This window comes from Dama dama, chromosome 6 (assembly GCF_033118175.1).
Source record: "Dama dama isolate Ldn47 chromosome 6, ASM3311817v1, whole genome shotgun sequence".
Classification (NCBI taxonomy): Eukaryota; Metazoa; Chordata; class Mammalia; order Artiodactyla; family Cervidae; genus Dama; species Dama dama.
In genome coordinates, this window is record NC_083686.1 from 27,662,434 (window position 1) to 27,687,127 (window position 24,694).

Consider the following 24,694-nt stretch of genomic DNA (forward strand, 5'->3'; position numbering starts at 1 on the left):
TGCAGCTGATGCCCTGGCCCTTTCCCCGCTCTCTGAATAACAGATTTTTATAAGGCACCCACGACACAGCCTTACCTAGGAGGTAATGTATACATTGGCTAAGAATATTGTTCTGGAATTAGAGGGTTCAAATTTCAGCTTTTGGTTCTACCAATTACTAATTATATGACATTGAACAAATTCATTTATTTCCCCAAGCCTCAGTTTCCCTGTCTGTAAAACAGGAATAAAAAATGTTTACTTCATAGAGTTGTTAGGATTAAATGAGATAATACATCAGAAGTACCCACACAATGTTTTTACAATGAAAACATTCAATCCCAGCTAGTAATAGTAGGAGGAGGAGGAGGTGGAGGAATGCTACCAGCCCACAACATCCCATTTTCTCCCCAGTAGCAACAAGAACAGAATCTGTGAGTATTCTGTCCACAAAAGTGCTATTTCAGAGTCCTGTCTCCCATAAAGTCATAGATATATTCATTTTGCTGTACAGTAGAAATTAACACAACATTGTAAAGCAACTATGCTCCAATAAAAATTAATTTAAAAAGAAGAAAGTAAAAAATATTTTTATAAAAAAAAGTAAATTTAGCCAGTGAACCAATAATGCTGATGGAATGAATGACTCGATTGTTTCATTTTGTTAACAAGTTGACACATGACATTAGTCTTTGAGATATAACTTTATAATGTTGCTGTTTATTGCTTGCTGCAATAACATTATCTCAGACAACAGGTACAGTAGAATCTGTTTACTGTGTTCTTTTCAGAAAGTGAAATTCACCACAGGACAGCTAGGAAGTAGGTAAGTTGGTCTTCCTCTCTTTTCTGAGAAACCTGGAAAGAAAAAACAGTATCTTGTGCAGCAAGGGAATATGAAATGATAGAAAGCCATGCACACGGCTATATATACCATATACATGGGCTAGAAAGCCATAAAAAACTCTTAGTGGTAACTATGTTTTGCCTTTTGTAGATCCAAACCTGCCCTCTGGCCAGGTGGTGGGGAGGCAGGGGGCAGTGTCGAGGTCTCTCTTTCCCGACATTGAACATCATGCTATATCTACTCAACCTTTTGTTCCTAAAGTCTGTGAATAAGTCTTTCAGAAACTGCAGGGGAAAAGGGATCCTTTATATACCTTTTTGAAATTACAAACATATCACTTTTCTTTTATGTAAATCCTGCAGTAAGGCTCTTAGAACAAGTTACTGAGGCCTGTCTGCCCATCCCAACACCCTCCTTCCCCTGTGAACTTTCATATTAATAGCTTCTTTGCCGTTCTTTTCTGGTCCAGACATCTGAGTGCAGTAGCAGGAAGGCAGAAGAGTGGATGTCTTTATATTCAGAAAACTGCTGGGACAGTAAGACGGTGCTAGCACAAACACAGTAGTGCCATCCCAGCCACCGAGAGTGACTAACACCCAGAGACACATTACAGGGCCAGTGCTGGGGTTTGTTAGTGCAAGGTCAGGGTGATAAACCAGAAATGTTAGTGCAAGGCCTAGGGGATGAACTAGAAATCGACAGTGAAGCATGAGAGGGGAAAAGCAAAAACGACCAAAGAAGTTACCAACACATTTAACCTTTGATTGAGATAGAAGGCATTACCTTAGGTGGGTTTTACTTGATGTCTTTCAAGCAGCCTGACTTTTGGCTGCCAATTTTGGACTCTGAGAGAGAAAAAAATAGAAATAAAAACATAGAGGAAAATTTTTGAGAAACCTCCATACTGTTTTCCCACAGTGGCTGTACCAATTTACATTCCCACCAACAGTGTACAAGGGTTTCCAAACACTAAAAATAGAACTGCCTTATGACCCAAAGATATATATATCAAAAAAAGAAGAAAAAACACTAATTTGAAAAGGTACATGCATCCCAGGGAGTTCCCTGGTGGTCCAGTGACTAAAACTCTGCACTTCCAATTTAGGGGGCCTGGGTTCAATCCTTGGTCAGGGAAGTAGGTCCCACATACCACAACTAAGACCCAGTGCAGCCAAATAAATAAATAAATAAAATTTTTAATGAAAAGATACATGTAGACTAATGTTCATAGTAGCATTATTTACAATTGTCAAAATACAGAAGAAACCTTAAATGTCCATCAACAGATGAATGGATAAAGAGGATGTGGTATGTATGCACAATGGAATATTACTCAGACATAACAAGGAATGAAATTTTGCCATTTGCAACAATATGGATGGACTTGGAGGGAAGCATTGCAAGGAGGAAGCAGGGTCCTGTGGGGAGTTCCATTTTCTTTGTTTGGCTGGGAATACCAGTTGAATTCCAGAGAAAAGAGCTGGAAATACCTCCTCCTTGAAGCAGGCCTCAGGCTCCTGGGCTTTGCAGCACTTCTCCACCACATACGTGAAATCTGCCAGCAATGACCACAGTTCCTCCCCTTCAAGTTCAGGCTTCAGTTTCACTAAGTTGACAAGAAACCTGTGACCCAATGATGTCAAACAGAATCAATTAACAGTTTCTTTCTGGAACCCCTCTTCTCCAAAAGTCTTGTTACAGAATTGTATCTTTGAAATCTCCATTTAGGTGAATGTAAAAAGTTAAAATATTCTACTTTTGAAAGGAGGTCCTGAAACCTTTCTGCTAAACACGTGGGACGGATTCCATGATAACATTCTTTGGAGGCTTATGCAATAATGGACAAAATTGTATAAAATGTGGGAACATATAGTAAGTCTTCACTGTGCACAATATTGTAGAATGTGTGACTTTTGATGTTTCTAGAAAATTCATTTCAAAGCATTCTCTCTTCCTCAGTAACTGAATTCTCTTTTCACTTCACTTGATACAGACACTGCCAACACCCCAAAAAAATCTGATTCTTTGGCATTTATAGCATTGCCTGAGAAAACAAAAGCAAAATTCCTATCCCCTTTGGGCCTCTCATATTTTCAAACATTAAGAGAGATTCTCGGAGCAAGCATCTATGACATTCTCTCAAGAAAATCTGATTCATTATGAACCTCCTATGAGCCTTTTTAATGGCCACCTTCACTCATGTTTCCAAATCACAATCTGAACATTCCAAGTCTCCGGAAAGACTACGTTTTATAACTGAATAGACTGGACAGTTTGACAGAAGGAACAGGATTATAACATCAAGATCACACATCCATTACGATAAACCTTCTCATTAAAACGTGATGTGTCTTCAGCCTGAAGAAAATGATGAACGGAAGAGAAGGTTGGTACCTGTCTTTTTTCCTCTGGAGTTCCTCGTTATGAGCCTGACACAAGTCTGCATGAAAGGTAAATAACCCTTGAGAGGTAGATGGAGGTACATATGTTTTATCAGCTTCCAAGCTCTCAAAGCAGGACCTTCTGAAGGCAAAATTTGTTTTACAACAATGGTCCACAGCAGGATTGATACTTCGATTTTCATTTATTCCACATAACTCTCCAAGAACTAAATCCACCTGTACCAATGAAAGTTGCAATGGAGTTTTGAAATACGATAGATGAATTGTTTGTTCTAATATCACTGTCAACTTAGAAAAGCCTCTGCAATCATAACATGACACTATGTGCAAAAAAAAAATAGAGTCTGAAGTACTAAATGGCATTATAAGAAAAATTCAAACCATAGTAATTTAAATTCCTGTAGATTAAGCTTAATATATATATACAAATTTGTGACTTCGAGCTGAGAGCTGCAAACAGCTAACTGAGAGCATCAGCAGGACACATTGACCCTTAGATTTAGTCCCCTCCTGGGATGTCCCCCACATATGATCCAGCCCAGACCCAAAGAGACATGCCCAACCCAAACTGACTGGAAGCAGCAATTCTCTTACTGAGCTGGTGGGACAAGAAGGAGAATTTATAGTGTTACTTCAAATTATGAAGTTTTCTCTGTCATCCTGAAACAATGCTATGATTCCAAGTCATTTGCTCTAACAAATTACTTCTAGTATAAATAAGAAGAAATGAGACTTGGCTGTTGGTCCAGTGCTTAAGAGTCTGCTTGCCAATGCACAGGACACGGGTTTGATCCCTGGTCCGGGAACTAAGATCCCACATGCTGCAGGGCAACTAAGCCCGTACACCCCAACTGAAGCCCATGCTTTATAAACCCTGCTCTGCAACAATATAAGCCACCACAATGAGAAGTCCATACACCACAATCGGAGAGTGGCCCCCACTTGCTGCAAGTAGAGAAAGCTCACATGCAGCAACAAAGCATCAGTGCAGTAAAAAAAAAAAAAAAGTAAGAAAGATGATCTGGAGACCCCCAAGCAACTATTCAAGACATTCTCTTTAGTTCCTCAAGATTTTGACACAGAGAGCTAAAAATAAAACTTGACATTCCTTGCTTGACAATGTGAAGAGAGGAAGACAGACAATCACGTATAAATCAATGAGTGCAGGTATCCTTTTTTTTTCTTTTTAGGAACAGTCAGGTATGTGGGCCAGGCTTACCAAATTATCAACACAGGCGAACTCTTCGCTCAGGGTACAGCAGGTGGTCAAAGCTATCACCATTTCCTTGCCAAGAAAGGTCAGTTCTTCAGTGGAGAGCTGGGGGGCTAGCTTTGTGAGATTGATGAGGTAGCTGAAAGAGCATATGTCTGTTCTGAACAAAAGCAGAAGCCCATCTCGCCTTGCTTAGCCACCTGAAACCCCACCTCTGCAAGGCTAAGGACAACCAATGGAAGGGCAATGTGGACCTCAGCTCTCTCATAAAATGGTAGAGATCAGTCTCTTCACCCCTCATTTTCCTGCATCCTGCCTCCTATAGATCTCTGTATATGGGCTTCCTTCTAATTTCATGACAATTCAGAAACTATCAGATTTGCCCATCATGTGTCATCTGTGATGATAAGAATGCCTTGGCAGCAAGTATCTTGGCTAGCTAGTAGGTAAAATCCTACTTGAAATCACTTGCATTGTAAATAAACATTTCAAAGGGAAAATGTAATAAATACATGTTGGAAAAGGATAATCTGAGGTGAAGGAAGCAAGAGACAAAGATCTTTCATGGGCTGAGTTCCCAGATAACAACCCAACTGCAGAAATAGTGAAAACATATTTTTTAAATTATGTTTTGTTTTGAAGATGTTTGGTTTCAATGTACAATACATTAGCATTGTAATTAATTTTTAAAATTCCAGAAAAACCTTCATATTATTCACGAATGTTCATGACGTACTTAAAAAACAAATATTAAAGTGTTAAGCAAATCCAAAATTATTTCTTTAAACTCCATAAGATGGGCTTAAATCTTGGGAAGAGCATCTTTTCCTTGGGAAAATATAACAACCTGAAGTTTGCTGCATTCCATTCCCCAAGCCTGAAATGGGGCAAAATCCAGCAATTCTGGGTTGAGAGTAAAAAAGATAAGTCTAAACAAAAACTAAAGCATTAGATAATCAATTTGTCCAAAATCCTGTATTTCTTCCATTTCTAACCTGATTTCTGATAAAGTTTTAAAATGACAGCTCAATGTGAATTCTTAACTCTTGTGATATTATCCTTTCCCAGAATTTATGAATTCATCACAAAAGGGCTAAGCTAAATTTTTGACACTTTGTGGTCATCTTTATTTTATCCTGGTCACAAGGATTAACCTGCTTGTTCAAACAACTTACTGGTATTTCAAGTCATCCTTCCCCAAATTCTGAAAATGTTCACATTCTCGTTGTACTATCTTGAGGCTTTTCTCTGTTGTTTCATTGAATCTATTTTCCTGAAAATAAGAACAATCATGCTTTTGAAAATTTTATCTAATCATAAATTTAATCATAACATTCATGTTGACTTGTCTAATTTCTTTTTTTATACTTACATAGTATTTTCAAACTGTAATTATCATAAATTAGTCACTAAGTTGAGGGTAGTTTTCTATATATGTAGGTTAGTATTTGAATCTTTTTAATTATAGTTAGACACACAGATATGGTGTTTGCCAAAATGTGGAAGTTTAAATTTTCATCATCACTACGTTGTATATTTTATAGAGCTTTAAAGTCTACAAAGTGGAATTCAAATCTGATGCTGACAATGATCATATAGATTTTCCCTTTAAAGTGGCCAGAGAAGTCATCTGGTCCTGTGAAGTCAAGTGACTTGCCTAGAATTACCCAATAGGCAAGTATTGCTACAGAACACTTTTAATCACATATATCTTTTTTATACCATCTTTTAAATCATTTAGAATTGGAATTAAAACCTCCAATAACTGTCTTCAAATATTTGACAAACTCTCACATAGCATAAAGTTGGACACCAGCTAAGTGGCCACCAGGGAGAAAACTACACACCAGTGATGGAATGCTGTAGGATGAATTGTATCTTCATATAATAAAAAGAATTTTCTAGCACTATTTAAGGATCAGAAACAGACTTCTCATTAGGGACAGTGGCAAAGCTGGATGAAACTCAAGTCCTCTTACTTCTTGCTCAAATATGAATGGGTATAAACAGGCATTTTTGGCAAGTTGGGGTAATTTTTTAAGTAAAGCAAAGCAACACATATCAAATGAATGAGAAGCAAATAAAAAATGTCAAATAATTAATTTCTGTAATACACAAAAATGCATATGAACTGATATTAAAAACACACTAATTTCAACAGGAAAATCAGTAAAAGATGTGAACAAACTGTTCACAGGAAATTATAAATACAGTAGCTAAAATCATATAGGAAAACTTAGCTCCATTATAAAATATATTCTTAAATGTTTAATTGAATCACTTTGCTATGTACCTGGAACTATCACATTTTTAATCAACTATATTCCAATATAACAAAAATCAACTAAATTCTTAAAACACAGTCACTATTTAGCAAAGTTAATTTTCATGTGCAGTGTTGGTGAAGGTGGGGGTGAAACGAACATTTTCAACACTATATTGGACTATATGCTGGTAATAACTTTCTAGACAGCAACTTAGTCATTTGTATCAATTATTTTTTTATTTTAAAGTCTATATACTTTGATGCAGTAATTTTCCTTCTGATAATCTCTCTTAAGAAAATAGTCATAACTATTAATAGAGATGAATGAAATGAGATACTTAGGGTCACTTATAAAGTTTTTAAAAAGCCAAATAAATGTCCAAAATGTCAAAGATACAGTAGGAGAGCATTTAGATATTTATTATGATGGAATACCATCATGTAAAATAAAGTGAATTTTTTGAAGTCTGTTTAATAATGTAAAATGTTTTTTATGACAATAAATAAAAACAAATCCAAAAATTTCTTCAGAAAATATTATCCCAATCTTATTTTTAAACCTACATATAAATAGATTCATATATGTATGGAAAAGATGAAAAACATGTTAATTAAAGCTATTTATTGAGGACAGAATCAGAAAGGTTTTACTTTTTCCTTTATAACTTTTAGTAATTTCTTAATCATCTTTAATAATTATTTATTATTTTTTTTTAATTTTTTTATTATTATTATTATTATTTTTTTCCAGTGGGTTTTGTCATACATTGATATGAATCAGCCATGGATTTACATGTATTCCCAATCCCGATCCCCCCTCCCACCTCCCTCTCCACCCGATAATTATTTATTATTTTTATAATCATAAAAAAATCCAAGCTGGCTCAAGAAAACACAAGAGCACATAAATAAAAATATAAATATTTAATCAGGAGAGTTTTTTGCCTCAACACACAGGATTCGTAGTTCTAAACATTATGTGTAACCCAAAGGGATGATGTTGGCCTTCCCAGGGATCAGCTTACACTGAATTTTAGATAGACTCAGATTGGTCAGTCACATTTTCTACCCTCTGAACCAGAATAAAACTTTGACAGTTCTTAGGTGTTTGTTGCTTGGTTTGTTTAATTCTCTGAGCCTATAGAATGGACCTACCGCATGACGGTAACACCCAGGAGGGTTTTCCATGTTACAACACTCTTTCAAGAGGTCCTCATACACTTTAGCAATTCTCAACAGCTCTGGTGTGGACAGCTCTGGATGTCTCCTTGAGTACTCATAAAGAAACCTGTGATGTGTAAAATATTTTGTACATTAGAACTTCAAGAGAGAGCAAAACCCCAAATCCTGCTATCTTTTACTCTGGGGAGACCTTTGATTACTGAGTCTGCCTTCAAATCCTGTTTCATCTTTCTCTGGTGAAGGAATGACTTGAGAGGACATTTTGACAAAAGAGACCATGTTACAAAGATTTTCTTCCATATTATGTTTTAAAATAGCCATGTTTTTTACTTGGAGGGATAGAATGGTTAGAGGTGTTTATCATTCATTGTTAAAATAATTTTATCCATAAAGCATCAGAAATTGTAGATCATGCTACCAATACTTTAGGAAGTACATATCGAGTATAATTTTGTTGGAAAATGCATTCGACCTCCATCTTGAGATTTGGGGAATATGGCTTATTCTCACTCCTGGTGCACCTGGGGAGAGATTGTGGAGCAGACTTTGCCCATTACTTCATCCTGTCACTTGTCAGTTATGGGAGTAATCACCCCTGCAGGTCCAAATCATTGGCAGTCATTTCCATGGCCTCAGTGAGGCGTTAAAAGGGTACAGGTGGGTGTGATTAGAGGATAAAGTGGGAAAGAGAGAGGAAGAGGCTAACACTTATTAAGCCCTTAGTAGGTGCAAGGCATTGGATCAAGCTTGGGCATAGGAGACAAAGATTGGCTTCCTAGCCTTTATAAAAAACACTGTCTCATTTAACTTCACTTAGCCCTCAAGATAAGTAGTAGTTCACAGCTGAGGAAACTGTCTCAGCCCAGTAAAGCACCTGGCTCTTGGCTTCCCTGGCGGCTCAGACAGTAGAGTCCGCCTGCAATGCAGGTAGACCTGGGTTCAATCCCTGGGTCAGGAAGATCCCCTGGAGAAGGGAATGGCTACCCACTCCAGTATTCTTGCCTGGAGAATCCCATGGACAGAGGAGCCTGGCAGGCCACAGTCCATAGGTCAGGAAGAGCCAGACACAACTGAGCAAACACAAATTTGAACCTAGGTCCCAGAGGACGCCTACTTCATTCTTTTTATTTTTTTACTTCATTCTTTTTAAACCAAGCCAACTCTTCTCTCAAGAGAGCTGTTTTTTTTTTTTAACTACCCTGTGCTATTTACAATTTTCTTCATAGAAATACCATCTTTATTCTTTCAAATTAAGTAAAAATGATCTGTGTTTTGTGAGAATCATACGTCACAAAAGTTTTTCAAGTCCAATGGACTTTTGTCATCTCTTTTCTTCTTGTAGCCTTTTTCTCTTGATTAATCTTGGCTTTTCTGACATCTCTCCTCTTCTCCATTTACCTTCTCAGTCCCAGTTGTGAGATATAGTCTCATATTCTAAAGCAGTGGTGTTTAACTTCAGAGAATCAAGGGCTCCCCTTAATATTTCATAAAAGCCATGAACTTTTCCTCAGAAATAAAATTGCACCTAAAATCTCACCACCAAAATATTGTGAACAAAAACCCCTGGAAGAAAACCCCTAGCGTGGCAGATCCACTGAGGTCTTGCAACAAATATTGGCATCCAGAAAAACTGCACCTTAAACTGTTTCTGGTTCAGCATGTTCATTGCTGCTCTATCATTTCTCCCCATGCTTCCCACCCTATCTTAGTTGTTATGGTGATGATGATGGAGATGATGAGAATGAGAATAAGGAAGAAAACTACTTCCATTTAGCAAGTCTATGTCAGGTACAAGTGAAATGCACTGCATCATTGATTTAGTTTAATTTGACTGAGCATCCATGATTCATAAGAAGCAATAGAGCTCAGTGGTTGTAAGAACAGGAATCTGGAGCCACACTGGTTGCATTTGACCCCTAGCTCCGCCATATATTAGTTGTGTGACTTTGGAGCAAGTTACTTAACCTCTGTGCTGCAGTTTCCTTGCCTATAAAATGATGATTTAAAAAAGTATTCTAACCACAGAAGTTTGTTTTGAAAATTAAATTCATTGACAGATGAGAAGCACTGAAAGTTTGCCTAAGTATTCAATAACCTGGTTCTTCAATCTAGACATCCTTCCAGAATTCCAGGTTCATATATAAAATCATCCTATGATATTTCCACTGCATTACCTCACAGGCACCTCAAAGTCAATGTGTGTGTGCTAAGTTGCTTCAGTAGTGTTTGACTCTTTGCAACCCAATGGACTGTAGCCCGCCAGGCTCCTCTGTCTATGGGATTCTCCAAGCAAGAATACTGGAGTGGGTTGCCAAGCCCTCCTCCAGGGGATCTACCTGACCCAGGGATCGAACCCTCATCTCTTACACCTCCTGCATTGGCAGGCAAGTTCTTTACCACTAGCGCCACCTGGGAAATCAGTGTGGTCAGATACAAATAGTTTCTCTTTCCCACAAACCTTCCCCCATACTTCCCATCTCATTGAGTCTGAAAACTACTTACCAACCACCTAAGCCCCAAACTGGGATTCATTCCAGATGAAGTTTCTAAAAGACAAAAGTGATTTTGTCCTTCCTTATTCTTCAATGAAAACCCTTCGGTGGCATCTTGTTACTTAGCATATCTGGATGATCTGACCCCAAGTGCCTCTCCCTACCCTCTTCTCTCACTGCAGAAACCCTAGCACAACCACATACACACCATGCAGTTTCACACTTCTATCAGTGTTCTACCCCTGCTATCCAGATTATCAGCATTTCTTCAAGTACCTCTTCCCCATCAAGACTTTTCAGAGTTCCCAAGGACTTCCTCTTCTATCCCCATATTGCCTATGGTCTAGTGCTTTCAGAAATTAAAGAGTGTTTCTTGCCCTCATATATTTATGAGGCTGTCTCTTTCCACATCACACTTCTGTTGATGAAAGCTTATTGGAGGCAAAAACCCTGTTTCACTTGGTAAAGCCCCTGGATTATATTGAGTTGGCCAAAAAGTTCATTTGAGTTTTTCTATAACATCTTACAGAAAAAAATCGGAACGAACTTTTAGGTCAACCCAGAGTTATTACTGACAAACTCTGAATGACTAAATATTCTCATATGAATTTTACATACAATTCCTAAAATACAGACAGATTAACTTGTCCCGATGATTCTACCAGGATTCAAATCTAGTCCTTTTGCTTCCAAGTCAGCTAAACAGTGGTGGGGGTTGGGGGAGAAGGCAGGGAGAGCCTTCTGCCACAGGGGAGTGGCAGATAAGCCTGCAAATTCTTAGGTCAGACCTCCTGCGTCATATCCTTAGTCTGCCACATTTTAACTGTGAACCTTAAACAAATTACTTAACTTCTCTGTACCTCAGTTTGTTCATCTGAAAATTGGGAGAAATCACGCTTATTTTACATGACTGCTGTGAGAATTAAAATAGATAGTCCGTACTTAGCCCACTGTCTGGCACATATCAAGTACTCAATAAATGTTAGCCATCACTGTCATAGCGCAGTTGCAATTTCTAAAATAATGTAAAAAGATTACAACCTAAAACCATGATTTTTAAAAATTATGTGATATACCCAATGATTTAAATGGCTCCTATGTCTTCCACCCAAGTTAGCCAAAATAGATCAAGTCATAAGTTTCTGTTTGCCTTATAAATGTCAATATAGAGGTATGTTACTCAGCCATGAAGTTCGCTTGGTCAGCATCTCGTTTCTCACACACATTGTCACTTTCAATAAATTTTGCTTCTCTTAAAGATAAGTCGTTTGGTCTATCATCTTTATTGGAGTAAATGATACACTCTCCACGTTCTGGTATTTTCTTTTCACAGCAGTCTTTGATTTTGCTGGAGATGGAATCTTGTTTTGAACAAATATGACTCACAACCTTGCTCTGTATCAAATAAGAATGAGAAATGACTTTATTTTCATAAGTTCTTCAGGGCTAGATTCTCCTTCATAAATGGAATGCACTTATGTATAGCATCTAGAATTGTTTCATCAACTAATTTGATAGCTAATTAAATTTTGTATTGATTTAATACAGTGAACTTTCATTTTAATGCAAGCTTGATTACTTAGGATTTTAGATGATATAATTACAAAAAAACAGACTCATAAATTTATTACATATTAGCTGGAATTTTTTTAAAGGTGGTCTAAGCCCTGCTTCTTCCCCTAGACTCTTCAGAATGAGGCTGCACATATCTCCTACTCTCTGTTCCAGCTTCACATGAACTACACTGAGTTTCATCAAAGCGCTGGACTATTCTAGACACTCGGACTCTGCTCAAGCTGTTCCCCTACCTGGAATCTTCTCCTGGGGAACACTGAAGGTGAGGAATGAGATGGAGCTCTAGGCTGAGATGAAAAATGGAATGGAGATTCGTACCATGTTTCCATCAAACCACATAAAACCAGGGAGTCCATCTTTGCAGACAAATATACATCTCACCTAAGGCCATCGTTATTCAGGGCAACACATCTCTTATTGTCTGAAATTTCATTTCTATTTTGAATGAAGTATACCATTCAATTGCTCTTATTTCTACATAAAGCCATCCAAAAAAAGGATGTTGAAAATATAATATGATCCCTTAGTCTCAGCTCCAAACTTCACAGAAAACTCTTCAATTATATCCTAATTCAGTACCTTTTATTCAATATTATAAAACCAACATCCCTATAAATGACCAAATAATACACAAATAAACAATGAGTGAGATTGCTTTTCATTGCAATAAAGTTAAGGACAAAATAATTCTTGGGGACATCTATTGTCCATTACTGGAAATAAAATGTGTATATCTTCATACTCCAAAATTCAAGTTATCTAATGACCATGATCTTTTGTTTTGAATTTAAAACAGTAAGACTAATTTAAAAATCACTTAAAAAAACTAATTTTAACTAAGAAATCAGGATTATTCTTAATGAAATTGTGTTACCTTCATATGCATGAACAACTTCAACTAGGTCACTATTATATTTACCAGTATATGTCCTTAAAGAATCACTTTAAAGACTACAATAAGAGTTATTTTAAATGTACATATTCATTTATTTGAAAAGACTATTCCTAAGTATCCTGAAGAAACTCAGAGAAAGCAACTCTTGAAAACATAAAGATCATCAGTCATATTCTGAGTTTTACTGTTAATTTCTAATATCTCTAAAAGAGTATTTGCAACATTAAAGAAAACGTTAGTCTGGATGAATGAATGTTCACAAATTCTAAATTCCTGGGGATTATGTCATGTGCATTTATTCACATAAAATAGAATCAACTAAGTAATCTAAAAGCAATCTCATTCTTTAAAAACTCCAATGCTTCATTTGGTCTCATTCGTTAGTATTTTATTTTTTATTTTATTTGGTTCACGTTATTATTTAACAATTGATTTTTACTGAAGTATAGGTGTTTTACAATGTGTGTTAGTTTCCGTCATATATATATATATACACACACATATATATATATCCGAACATATATGTAAGGGACTATATTTTTTCAGATTCTTTTCCATTTCCATTAGAAGCTATTACAAGATATTAAATGTAGCCGCCTACACCAAACAGGAGGTCCTTGTTGTTTATCTGTTTTATACACAGTAGTGCTATCTGTTATTCCCAAACAATTTATTAACATTATGATTTTATTGTAGTGAGTAGCCACACATTCAGGCAACTTCAGAATAAAAAATAGCCACCCCGAAATCACTATTTTTGCTTGGTTTTATAGGATATTTACCCTGCCACGGATGCACTGCACAACATCCCCTTCACAGCATCCATCATATTTGGAAGAAACATCTTCTAGAAGGGAGGTAAGTTGCTTAAATTCAATCTTGGGGAATTTTTGACTAAGTACAGCAATGTTTCTGGAAACAGAATTGATAAACCACTAAAACAACTTGAACAGCAAATAGACAAAAGGAAGTTCTTTGCTGATACAGTATAGGTAGGTGCAGTAAGCATTGGTATCCTTGTTTTTTCACCAATGGCTTTACCAAATAACTGTTTAAACATTACTTGGCCCACATGATCATTTTGAAAATCCTAGGTTGATATTTTGAGTCCTAGTTCAGGACCAGGGGGAGAAAAAGGCCTGAAAGATATGCCCTCTTCCACAATTGTTATAGCAAAACACATTTTTTAAGGACCGCCATTTCTTCTTGTGAGTCCATGGCAGCCATAGATAATTCATCACAGCAACCTTTTTCACTGATCTGTTTGAAATCTCAGAATTTCTCACAAAACATTGCACTAGTACCCTTGCTCTTGGTCTAAGTAAGATCTGAAATAAAATGTATCCCTAGAAGGTAGTTTCCTAGTTATTAAAGTCAAAGATGGATGGATAAGTCATGTCTAAAGCACTTGGAGGTTTTAAAACTCTGATTGGGAACTCCCAGACCCATTCAGATTCCCAACTAACCAAAAACTAACTCAGAAGTAACCCTCTTTCTCCCTGAGGTCTCTCCACCTCTCAGGGCTTCTCTCATCCCGATCTAACGTCCTGGTTCTGAGCAATCCAAGCAGATTAACCCCCACCTCAAAACCCCTAAGGATCTAAGAAGAGTATAAATAAAAAGTCATCAATGATTTAACAAAAATGGAACACAGACCAAAAAAAAATACAAATAGAAACAAAAGATAGATTATAAAACTCACATAAATTGTAAGATTTGTGGTCCAAATTTCATAAGTGCCCCACAGGCATTTTTTTGATAAGAAGACAATGCTTTTAAATAGTATATGAAAGGTTCTGCCTGAAGGATAAATAGAAAATGTTGTTGAAGCAAGTGGAAAAATCCCACTATTCTCTTATTTACTAACCACATGTCAACCAAACAATCCCAATGTTTCCTCAAAGATAGAAAACCTACAGGGTTTTTTATCTCAGGAAATGTGTATAGCAAAATAAATAGAAATGTGTGGCACATTATAAAGGTAGAGCCAATCTTCCTGATGACCAAATTACACTTGCTGGGAAGTGCCGTGTGCAGTAAGCTTGTCCCTCTCTACCAGGATGATTCACTTATATGGTTAAGGACTTGTCCAAGATAGAAGATAAAATGTCATTTTTACCCTGGTTAGTTACTCACTAGGGTTTCCTTCCAATTTACAAGGAAAACAAAACCAGAAGAGAGACCCTAGAAATGGGCAATTTTTCAAAGGTCTCAAGTAATAAGAAATTTAGATCAGTTAGCAGGTGGTGAATGGGTTGAAAAAACAGTGAAAGTGACAAGAGAACGGCTGATAAGTGGTAAAAAACTCTTTTGCTCTAATTTAAGTAAAGAGCTACAATTTCGGGTGACTCCCTGTCCTTTTAATAAGCGTAATACCTATCTTTGCTAAGTGGAATGAATGTATATAATAGTAAATGGAATAAATGGAATGCCCACCTTTGTTCGAAAGCAGTTAGCTTTTTCTTGCTCTTCACAGCATGTTTTAGTCATCTCCTCAAAACGAGCAGCAACAGTTAGAAGTGTAGGAGCAAAAACAAAGGGGTTCCTTCTGGAAACTTCATAGACATAACTTCAAAAGAAAAAAAAGGAAGGAAGAAAGGAAGGGGGAAAAACAGGAAAGAAGTGAAGGAATCATAGACAAGGGAAGGGAAAGAGAAGATTAAAAAAGACAAGATCAAGTTGCGAAAGTGAAGGTGAGAAGAAAGAAGGATTTCCCATTACTGAGGCTTCAAGGGAAGGCAACATTACTGAGTCTCCAAAAATGTCACACCACTCAAGTTCCCAATTCCCAAGTAAGAATGATGATTGCAATTCTAATCATGAATGCAAGGCCCTGGCTATTCTCTTTTCTTCCCCATAACGCCAGATGGTCCAAGCTCTCCTTATCATGAAGGAACAGCTACCTATACAGACTCCATCTTAGATCCAGAGATCGTAATCACTTACATGTAAAAAGAAAACTTCGTGATTTAAGCTTTCCAGAAAAAGCCTCTGCTTCTGCAACTATTGCACTGCTAAACATCCATTGACTTAATGTTTATCTTTGGTAAAAGCTGCACCTTCCCTTTAGAAAGACCATATATTTCCTCCAGCAGTGATTTCGTACCTTGCACACACTTGGGTTCTGGGGCTTATCCCATTAGAAAATACGCATTATTATTGAAAGGATCTTGAAAGCAGGTTTCATATCTTGTTCATCTTCTCAACAATGACCACAGAATCTGACACACAAATGCATGTTGAATAAACTAATTGATCTGTAAACCCAGCTATGTTCCTTCAGAACAGATATTGAATTTAGCCTAAGAACTGAAGAATTATCTTCAATTAGATGCTTTTTCTACTAAAATTAAACTTACTTATTCAAAAAAGATTCCCTGTTATTTTTGTAAGTCTGGCATTTTTCTTCAGGATCCAGGGTAGGGAGAGGAGGCAAAAATCCTATATCAGCTTTCTTATTATGGAAGAAACAGAGTCTTCTTTCAAAGTCACCCTTACGGCAGCAGTGTGAAAAGTTATACTTTTGTGGCAGTCCCTCCATGGCACATATATTTTCCAGTAAAACCTCATTCTGGACAACAGAAAAGGAAAAGACACATTTAATTCATTGCAACATTTCTCAGGCTTCTGAGATGACACAATGGAGACAGTGAGTGGTGAGTGTCACTCTTTGAGAAAGAGATTCCAGGATGTTCCCAATATTACCAGCAGAGCATCTCTACCCACAGCCGTGACCACCATCCTACACTTTGGGAAACTCTCTCTATCCTATCCTGAGTCCCCTTAACCTCTTCCTATCTCTCTTCTGCCTACATCTCCCTGACATAGTGACTTTTTCTCTTCTCTCACAAGGTAACAGTGTCAGAGTATAATGGGTTGGTAAAGTATTTAGTGGTAGTGTTTAGTAATAGCTTTCTAGAGATGCAGATGGTTACTCTATTGGGAGGATGCCAAGAAAAGAGAGTATATGTAATGTGTAACATATATGTAATACACATGTAATATGTAACAGAGAGTACATATTGAGAGGCAGGTAAAGAAAGTAACTTTACTTCCGTGCACTTTGCCAGGCTATTGGTGTAGTCTTCCTGCCTGTGTATTTATGGCATGGACCACAAACTCATAGCCAAGTCCTCCTGGGCATCAGTACACAGAATTGCATCTCTCCTAAGAAAGTGCCTTATCCTAAATACCGAAGGCAGGCAAAGTAACAACAAGAGCATAGAGCATCTCTCTATATTTTCAGGCCAAAAATTCCCTCAGTGTTGACAAATAAGCTTGTTTGTTGAAGAAATGCAAACAATTTACTTACAGCTAATTTTGAACACTCTGGGAGTGTCCTGTCAGCCACGCATTTATCTCTGTATTCTGTCATGGCTTTTAGCAACATTTCTACTTCTTCAAAGGATGCCTCCTGAATATATTGAGCAAATGCAATGATGGTGCTGCAACAGTCCACAGAGTACACAATGACGACCTGCAGAATTTCCAGTTATGTCCAACCAAAATCTCACAGGATCACCCACTTGCTGACTAACCTTAGAAAATTATCAAAATGTGAAGTCTCTAAGTTTTATAACTTCTTGACAATTCAATTGCCTCATCTGAATTTTTCTTTAATACTGTATTCACTTTTTAATATGGTATTATTTAATTAATATATTAGCATTAATAATTCTGGAAGATGTCAGATAAACTTAGAATAAACACCATCATCATCGAAACAAGTTTAGAGGAACTCACACATATCCAATGTTATCCTCTATAAATTTCTGGGTGATTCTGACATCATCTGAAAGCAAAGATATTTAAGTTATTATGTATCCTGGTATTTTAATATTTTACCAATAAATTACTATATGTAACACATTTTAAAAGTGTAAAATAAAAAATGATATAGAAAAAATAGCATGTATAATATGAAGAAGAAACATCATATGAGCCAAATATTACATCTTAATCACACAGGTGCTTAAAAATATTCATTAAGTTGAAATGGCTTGAATTAATTTCAAACTCACCAGACTTTAGATTTACTATTGATGGCTCCCCAGCCACAAATGTCAAACACAAGCACCATTTCCATGCTAGATAACAGGTATAACTAGGAAAGTAGTATGAAGTTTCGCTGTTAAGTGATATAACGCTACAGTTGTGCCCAGCAAGAGATGCCAGGCATGCTGACGGTAGTGTAAATTATAATGCTAGTCAGACACAGATATTTAGGTGATCTCTGAACTAGTCTAACACCACTGGTTCCTTTCCAATAAGCATATACTTATCAGAACACATTTATATTAGTTCATACAGGCTATTTTCATGGAGTCTTTACTTTTTCAAAGTACTGCACTGGTTACTATGAGGCAATCAATGATAACTAAAACATCTCCCCTGGACCTTGGGTTCCTAAATACTCTCATAGTGCAGGTGACTCATGAACATGACTGTAATCCAATGTAGAATGTATATGATATTCTACATCAAAGTGGGTACTAGACAGCATATAAAAAAGCATAGACATTACTTTGCCGACAAAGGTCCGTATAGTCAAAGCTGTGGGTTTTCCAGTAGTCATGGATGGATGTGAGAGTTGGACCATAAATAAGGCTGAGCATCGAAGAATTGATGCTTCTAAACTGTGGTATTGAAGAAGACTTTTGTGAGTCCCTTGGATTGCAAGGAGAGTAAACTAATCAATCCTAAAGGAAATCAATCCTGAATATCCATTGGAAGGACTGATGCTGAAGCTGAAGCTCCAAGACTTTGGCCACTTGATGAGAAGAGCCAACTCATTAGAAAAGTCCCTGATGCTGGGAAAGATTGAAAGCAGGAGGCGAAGGGGATGACAGAGAACCAGTTGGTTGGATGGCATCATTGACTCAATGGACATGAGTTTGGGCAAGCTCCAGTAGATGGTGAAGGACAGGAAAACCTGGCGTGCTGCAGTCCATGGGGTCACAAAGAGTCAGATATGACTGAGCAACTGAGCAGCAACCACACATAATGGGAATGCTTATGGTCTCTGGGTGAGGAACCAGAAAAGGATTATAGGAAGAGGGGTATGTAAGTTGAGCCTAAAAAATGTCCAAGATTTCAGCTAACTTAGAAGTAAAGAAGCTCATCTTTCTGTGTGGAGAGAATGATATGAATAAAAGCACAAAGGTAAGAAATCCTGGGATGTTTGGGGAACATCAATTAATGTATTAATCTCCCACTTTGATGAGAAAGTGAGTCATAAAGAAACTTAATGGAACCAGAGACAGGAAGAACCTGGGTCCAGATTATGTATGCCTTTCATATAAAGCTGATGAGTTTGGGCCTCAACTGGAAACCATGAAGAGCCACTAAAAATGTTTATATAGAATAGTAATATCATCATTTCTCTAAACTAAGAAATACCAGCCAGGTAATGGTATGTCTGATGTTCTGTCATCTCTCACAGTACCTAACAAGTAGAAAGTAACAAGAACTATTTGTCAAATAGATGTAAGAATGAATGGATGGAGAGGGGGAAATCAAGAAGCTCATTAGGAGACTTTTGCAACTGTCCTGTTGAGAAACCAGCTGGACATGAATTTTGGTAGGAGTAACAGAAGTGCAAAGGAAAATGTGGATGCAAAAAATATTGGAGTCAAAAATCAACAGAACTTTTTTTAAAACAAGTTTTTACAAGGGGCAAAGGAGAAGGAAAACTCAAAAATGACTTTCTTTAAGCCCTGTGTCTGGGGTCACTAGCAGGCACTGTGGTGGTGGTGGTGGTTGAGTTGCTAAGTCGTGTCCAACTCTTGTGACACCATAGACTGTAGCCTGTCAGGCTCCGCTGTCCATGGGGATTCTCCAGGCAAGAATACTGGAGTGGATTGCCATTTCCTTCTCCAGGGGATCTTCCCGACCCAAGAATCGAACCCAGGTCTCCTGCATTGCAGGCAGATTCTTTACCGACTGAGCTACAAGGGAAGCCCCAGCAGGCACTGGAGCGGGTACCAAATTAAGACATTATCCACAACTTCAGGGCATGGAAACACTTATAGCACCTTGGTGAACTGCAAAAAGATGGTCTTTCAGGGCAGAGGGATTACAAAAAAAAAAAAAAAAACACCTCCAAACAGATGAAGTTCAAAATATTCCCTCTTTGAATAGAAGAAATATAAAAGTCACACTTTCCTCCAGGCTAACACTGCTTCAGCAAGGCTTGAGGAAATGTACAGGCTTGCAGGGATTTAAAGATTCCCCAAGTGTGTACAGTTGGAAAGCAGGGTCTGCATACTCTTAAGGTGTTTACCACGTAATTAGGAAATACAACGAACGACCAAAGTTCCGATAAAATCTCAACTCATGTCTAATGTTCCACTGTTTCCGTACACTACACATATTTGCAAGAAACATTAATATTTTCAAATCCAAATTATATCTCCCAGCAACACTTCTTGTATTAGCATTATGCTGGTGACCGATTGCTGGGTGTGATAATTGTCTCTGTCAGTAGATAAGGTAATATGATCCAAAATACAATATCTGGCAAGGTTAGATCAGGGTATCTGATCAGTATATATAAACTAGGGAGAGGGAGAAAAAAAGCAAGTGAAAATTTAAACTGAAAGAGACCAAAGTTAAAAAATAGAAATTAGCCCAACTTAGTCATTCCTTAGGGGATAGACAAGTAAATTTCTTACCTACGTCTTGAGGCTGTGTGGGCAAGGTTAGGGATTCAGTCAAAAAGAAAAAGAAAATAACAAAACCTGTAAGTTTTAACTGTTTCATTTTTTTAAGAAATCACATTCACAAAAGAAAAGTAACATGAATGAGGAAAATCAAGTTTTTATATTATTCTTTGACACTATTAGTAAAAAAGTAACTTGCTTAACCTATTTCTCATATACCTCATATTTGATTTTTATTTGATCACTCTGCAGAAATTTTTGCTAATTATTAACCAGGAAAAAAATTCTCGCAGTGTTTTACTGGAAAAATCTATTGAGTTAGAAAAAGAAGTCCACAGGTTAAGTATGCACAATACCTAGTCAAACAGACAACCAAAAAAAAAAAAAAAATCTTGAACTATTGCAAATGCTAAAAGAGAAAGGACAAGAATAAATAATTCACCAAAGAGGAAGCATAACTAAAAAGATGCTAAACTTCTCCGATAATCAAAAGGAGTTGAATTTACAATAAATAATTTTATATACTTGATAAAATTAGGGGAAAAATAAGATGTTATTCTAGTAAACATACAGCGAAGCAAGTACCCACAAAATCAAAGTTTCTGAACAAGTTTATTATAAGAATTAATAGCCTTAAAGATGTTTGTGTTTTTCATGTTGATGTCTGACAGAAACCAACAAAATTCTATAAAGCAATTATCCTTCCATTTAAAAATACATAAAGTTTAAATTTTATAAAAAAGATGTTTGTGTTATTTCAACCAGTCACTCAAATTCTGGGAACCCATACTAAGATCATGATCCTAAATAAGGAACTATTTTTAGTATGTGATATGAAAGAAGAAATCTATTTCTTAGTTATGGCCAGTAAAAGGACACAAAAACAATAGCTACCAGGAAAGCTCTTTGGGGCCCTTGGAGCCCATTTTGTGCCTCTATCAGATTTTAAACACTCTTCTCCCCTGTAAGAATCCTGGACTTCTAAAACTAAGGAAATTTTCAAAAACGAATGGGTACATGTCTAAAGAAGATAGAAATCAGTGGGACAATTTGACAATAAAGTAAATAATGAAAGGAATGCATTATAACACATTAATTTTTTTTTAATTCCATGAATCTATACCAATACAAAATTAAAATAAAAGGAGAGGGAGCAAAAGCTCTTCTCTTTTTAAGAAGAGCAACTAATAAATGTAAATAATCGTTTGTAATTCTCACAGTAGCAACTGATCTAAATCGGTTTCATGAATGGATGCTATAGTTACTGGTGAGAAATTATCAGACAAAGGCACATTTACAGTTTTAAACTATAACTCCATAGATTAAGTATTAATTACCAAGGAAAAAGAAATCTTTACAGATGGATAAGTAAAGAGTGGTATAGAGAAAGAGAAGTGGGGAGAGAAAGAGACAGAGGTAGATAAAGTAAAAGGGAGAGAGAGAGAGATAGAGAGAGACTGAGGTTTCTGCAACTGGCTTGGTCAGCATCTTTGATTGCAACCAGTAAATGTCACTGATCATGCTGACCTCTAAACAGCCTTTTGTCATTTCAACTATTCAGCTATTACATCAACTTGCTTTTCATTTTCTTCTCAGCTATGTTACTTATGACTTCTGATTACTGGTTCATGCCTGGCACTTATGTGAAGATGGCTTCAGTTCATTTAGTTCACAAGTTTAACCCCCCTATCACTGATAGGAATGTGAATTTTTTAGTGACTGTATGAGATAAAAGAGCAGTCTATGCTGAGTTAAAAACGTAATGTATTTAAGCCAATTTTCTTCCTGGTCATTTTGAATGTGTCTGGAATTATCTAACTGCTAACTCCCTTGTTAACGATAAATAAACTTTGAAACTTACTCAGATAAACATGCCTAAGAAGTCTGGCTTTAGCTTTATAGACACATACCTATACATAAGGATACTGGGGAAAAAAGAGGGAGGTAGCCAGCAGAATAGTCAAAATCTTGAGAAAATCTCAGAAACTAGCACAGATGGGATCTAGTTGATAGAGAAAATAAATAAGAAGGAAGCTGATCTCCACATATGGAAGATAAGACCAACCTTCCCTAGAAGCTCTGAGTCTAAAGAGTGGTATAGTCTATAGGGCGATAATCAGGAGAACAAGCTAGAAAGCTACATTCGGAACAGTTCAATCGGAAGGCACCACTTCCTTCTCTCTTTCTTTACCACCACACACATGTAGAGAGCAAACTCGGGTCTCAGTGGTTACCTCCAGGTCAAAATCTAAAAATGACTTTTTCTTAGTTTAGGTTGTCCAAAAGCAGACCTCCAAAGACCTGTAATTTATTTTGAAGATGATTGAAGGAGGCACAGATTAGGAAGTGAGACCAAGAAGTGAAAAAAGCTAATAAAGGAGATGTTAATGAGAAGAGTAACCATGTAGGCAACTGGGTGTAACCCTGTCTGAGGAGTGGAAGATAATTTCCTAGAATTGTCTCGGCCAGAGACTGGGAAGCTGGAGCATTTACCCGCTGACTGAGGGATGACCAAGTAGTATAATTATAAAAACCCTAAGGAGAAAAAATACTGGGCTATTTTAGTCACAATTTAAAAAAATTTTTTTGAAGTATAATTGACATATAGCATTGTATTAGTTTCAGGTTTACAACACAATTCATTATTTGTCTACATTACAAAATGCTGACCACAATAAGTCAAGTTAACACTCATAAGCATATATAGTTACAATTTTTTCTTTTTATATTGAGGACTTATAAGACCTACTCTTAGAAACTTTCAAATATGCAATAAAATATTATTAACTATAGTCACTATGCTTTTGACCCTCCTGTTCATTTGGTTTGTGCATCTCTGCTTGCCACCCAGCAATCACCAATCTGTTCTCTGTGTCTATGAGCTTAAGCTGTGTAGTTGGTTGGTTGGTTGTTTTTAGATTCCATACATAAGTGAGATCATATGGTAGTTGTCTTTCTCTTTCTGACTTACTTCACTTGGTATGATAATCTCTAGTTGCATCCATGTTGCTGCAAATGGCATTATTTCATTCTTTCTAATGACTGAGCAAAGCAGCGCTAATAGATAATAAAACATTCTAAACTAGCATAATAATTAAAACAGTGTATTATTGGCAATCAAGAGAAAGATACATACAATTAAACTTTTTTAATTAGGTTCAAATGCCTATCCATGCACTAGGAAAATTCCAAATAGATCACAGATCTAAATGTTAAAAGGGAGTGGGGAGAGTAAATGTACTAGAAGAAACACAAGTGCACTGGAGACAATTGTCCTATGATACAAAATTCAGAGGCAGTAATAAATTCAACTACCCCCAAAAAGTTTTTAAGACTGTATATGGAAAAATACTATACAGAAAGTCACAAATGCAGAGGAGAAACTGAGAAATGATAGCTGCAATCTATCAATATACAAGGGACCCTGAAATAGGAAAGAAAAAAATACCAACAATCTGATAGAAAAATAGCAAGATCATATAAGCAGATGGTATGCAAAACGAAAAAGCATTTAAAAGGATCTTTAATCTAAAAAAGATGCTCATAATAGGAAAAATGAACGTCTAGCAACACCATAGCACCATTCCTCACCTATCTGACTGGCAAATATCTAAGAGTTTGACAACATACTTTGAGCATAAAACAGTGGAGAAATAGGTCATCTTATCCAGAGCTTCTGCAAATGCAAAATGGTGGTACAATACCTATAGAGAATTTGGCAATATCCAAAAAAATATGTACTTCCCAATGTGACTGAGTGGTAGAGAATCCGCTAGCTAATACAGGACACACAGGTTCAATCCCCAGGTTGGGAAGATCCCCTGGGAGAGAAAATGGCAACCCATTCCAGTATTCTTGCCTGGGAAATCCCATGGACAGAGGAGCATGGCAGGCTACAGTTCTTGGTATCACAAAAGACCCAGATACAACTTAGCAACTAAACAACAACAAAAATATATGTATTTATCCTTTGAAATTTTTTGTTAGAAACAAATTTTTAACAGGTACAAAAATAAAAATAAAATGGGCTTTCCTGGTGGCTCAGACAGTAAAGAATTCACCTGCAAAGCGGGAGACCTGGATTTTATCCCTGGGTTGGGAAGATCCCCTAGAGGAGTACATGGCAACCCACTCCCAGATTCTTGCTTGGAGAATCCCCAGGGACAGAGGAGCCTGGTGGGC

At 36.8% G+C, this 24,694-nt stretch overlaps 1 protein-coding gene across 1 annotated transcript; it reads right to left on the minus strand.

The window, feature by feature from the left end:
• Positions 1-1,635: 1,635 nt before the first annotated feature.
• AFM (afamin) lies at positions 1,636-20,612 on the minus strand. Its single transcript, XM_061145561.1, has 14 exons — positions 20,525-20,612; positions 17,595-17,643; positions 17,164-17,296; positions 16,211-16,422; positions 15,288-15,420; positions 14,554-14,651; positions 13,634-13,763; positions 11,562-11,776; positions 7,863-7,995; positions 5,617-5,714; positions 4,448-4,580; positions 3,221-3,444; positions 2,317-2,449; positions 1,636-1,671 (listed from the first exon to the last, which is right to left on the minus strand). Exons 1-14 carry the CDS (start codon positions 20,610-20,612, stop codon positions 1,636-1,638), a joined length of 1,815 nt encoding a protein of 604 aa, XP_061001544.1.
• Between the last annotated feature and the right edge of the window lie 4,082 nt (positions 20,613-24,694).

Coding starts and splice junctions, on each gene's coding strand:
- AFM (XM_061145561.1), bottom strand. CDS start 20,612: ATGAAACAGTTAAAACTTACAGGTTTTGTTATTTTCTTTTTCTTTTTG. Junction 5,715..7,862: donor CTGGGTGTTACCGTCATGCG/GTAGGTCCATTC, acceptor TCTTATTTTCAG/GAAAATAGATTCAATGAAAC. Junction 4,581..5,616: donor AAGGATGACTTGAAATACCA/GTAAGTTGTTTG, acceptor ATGCTCTTTCAG/CTACCTCATCAATCTCACAA.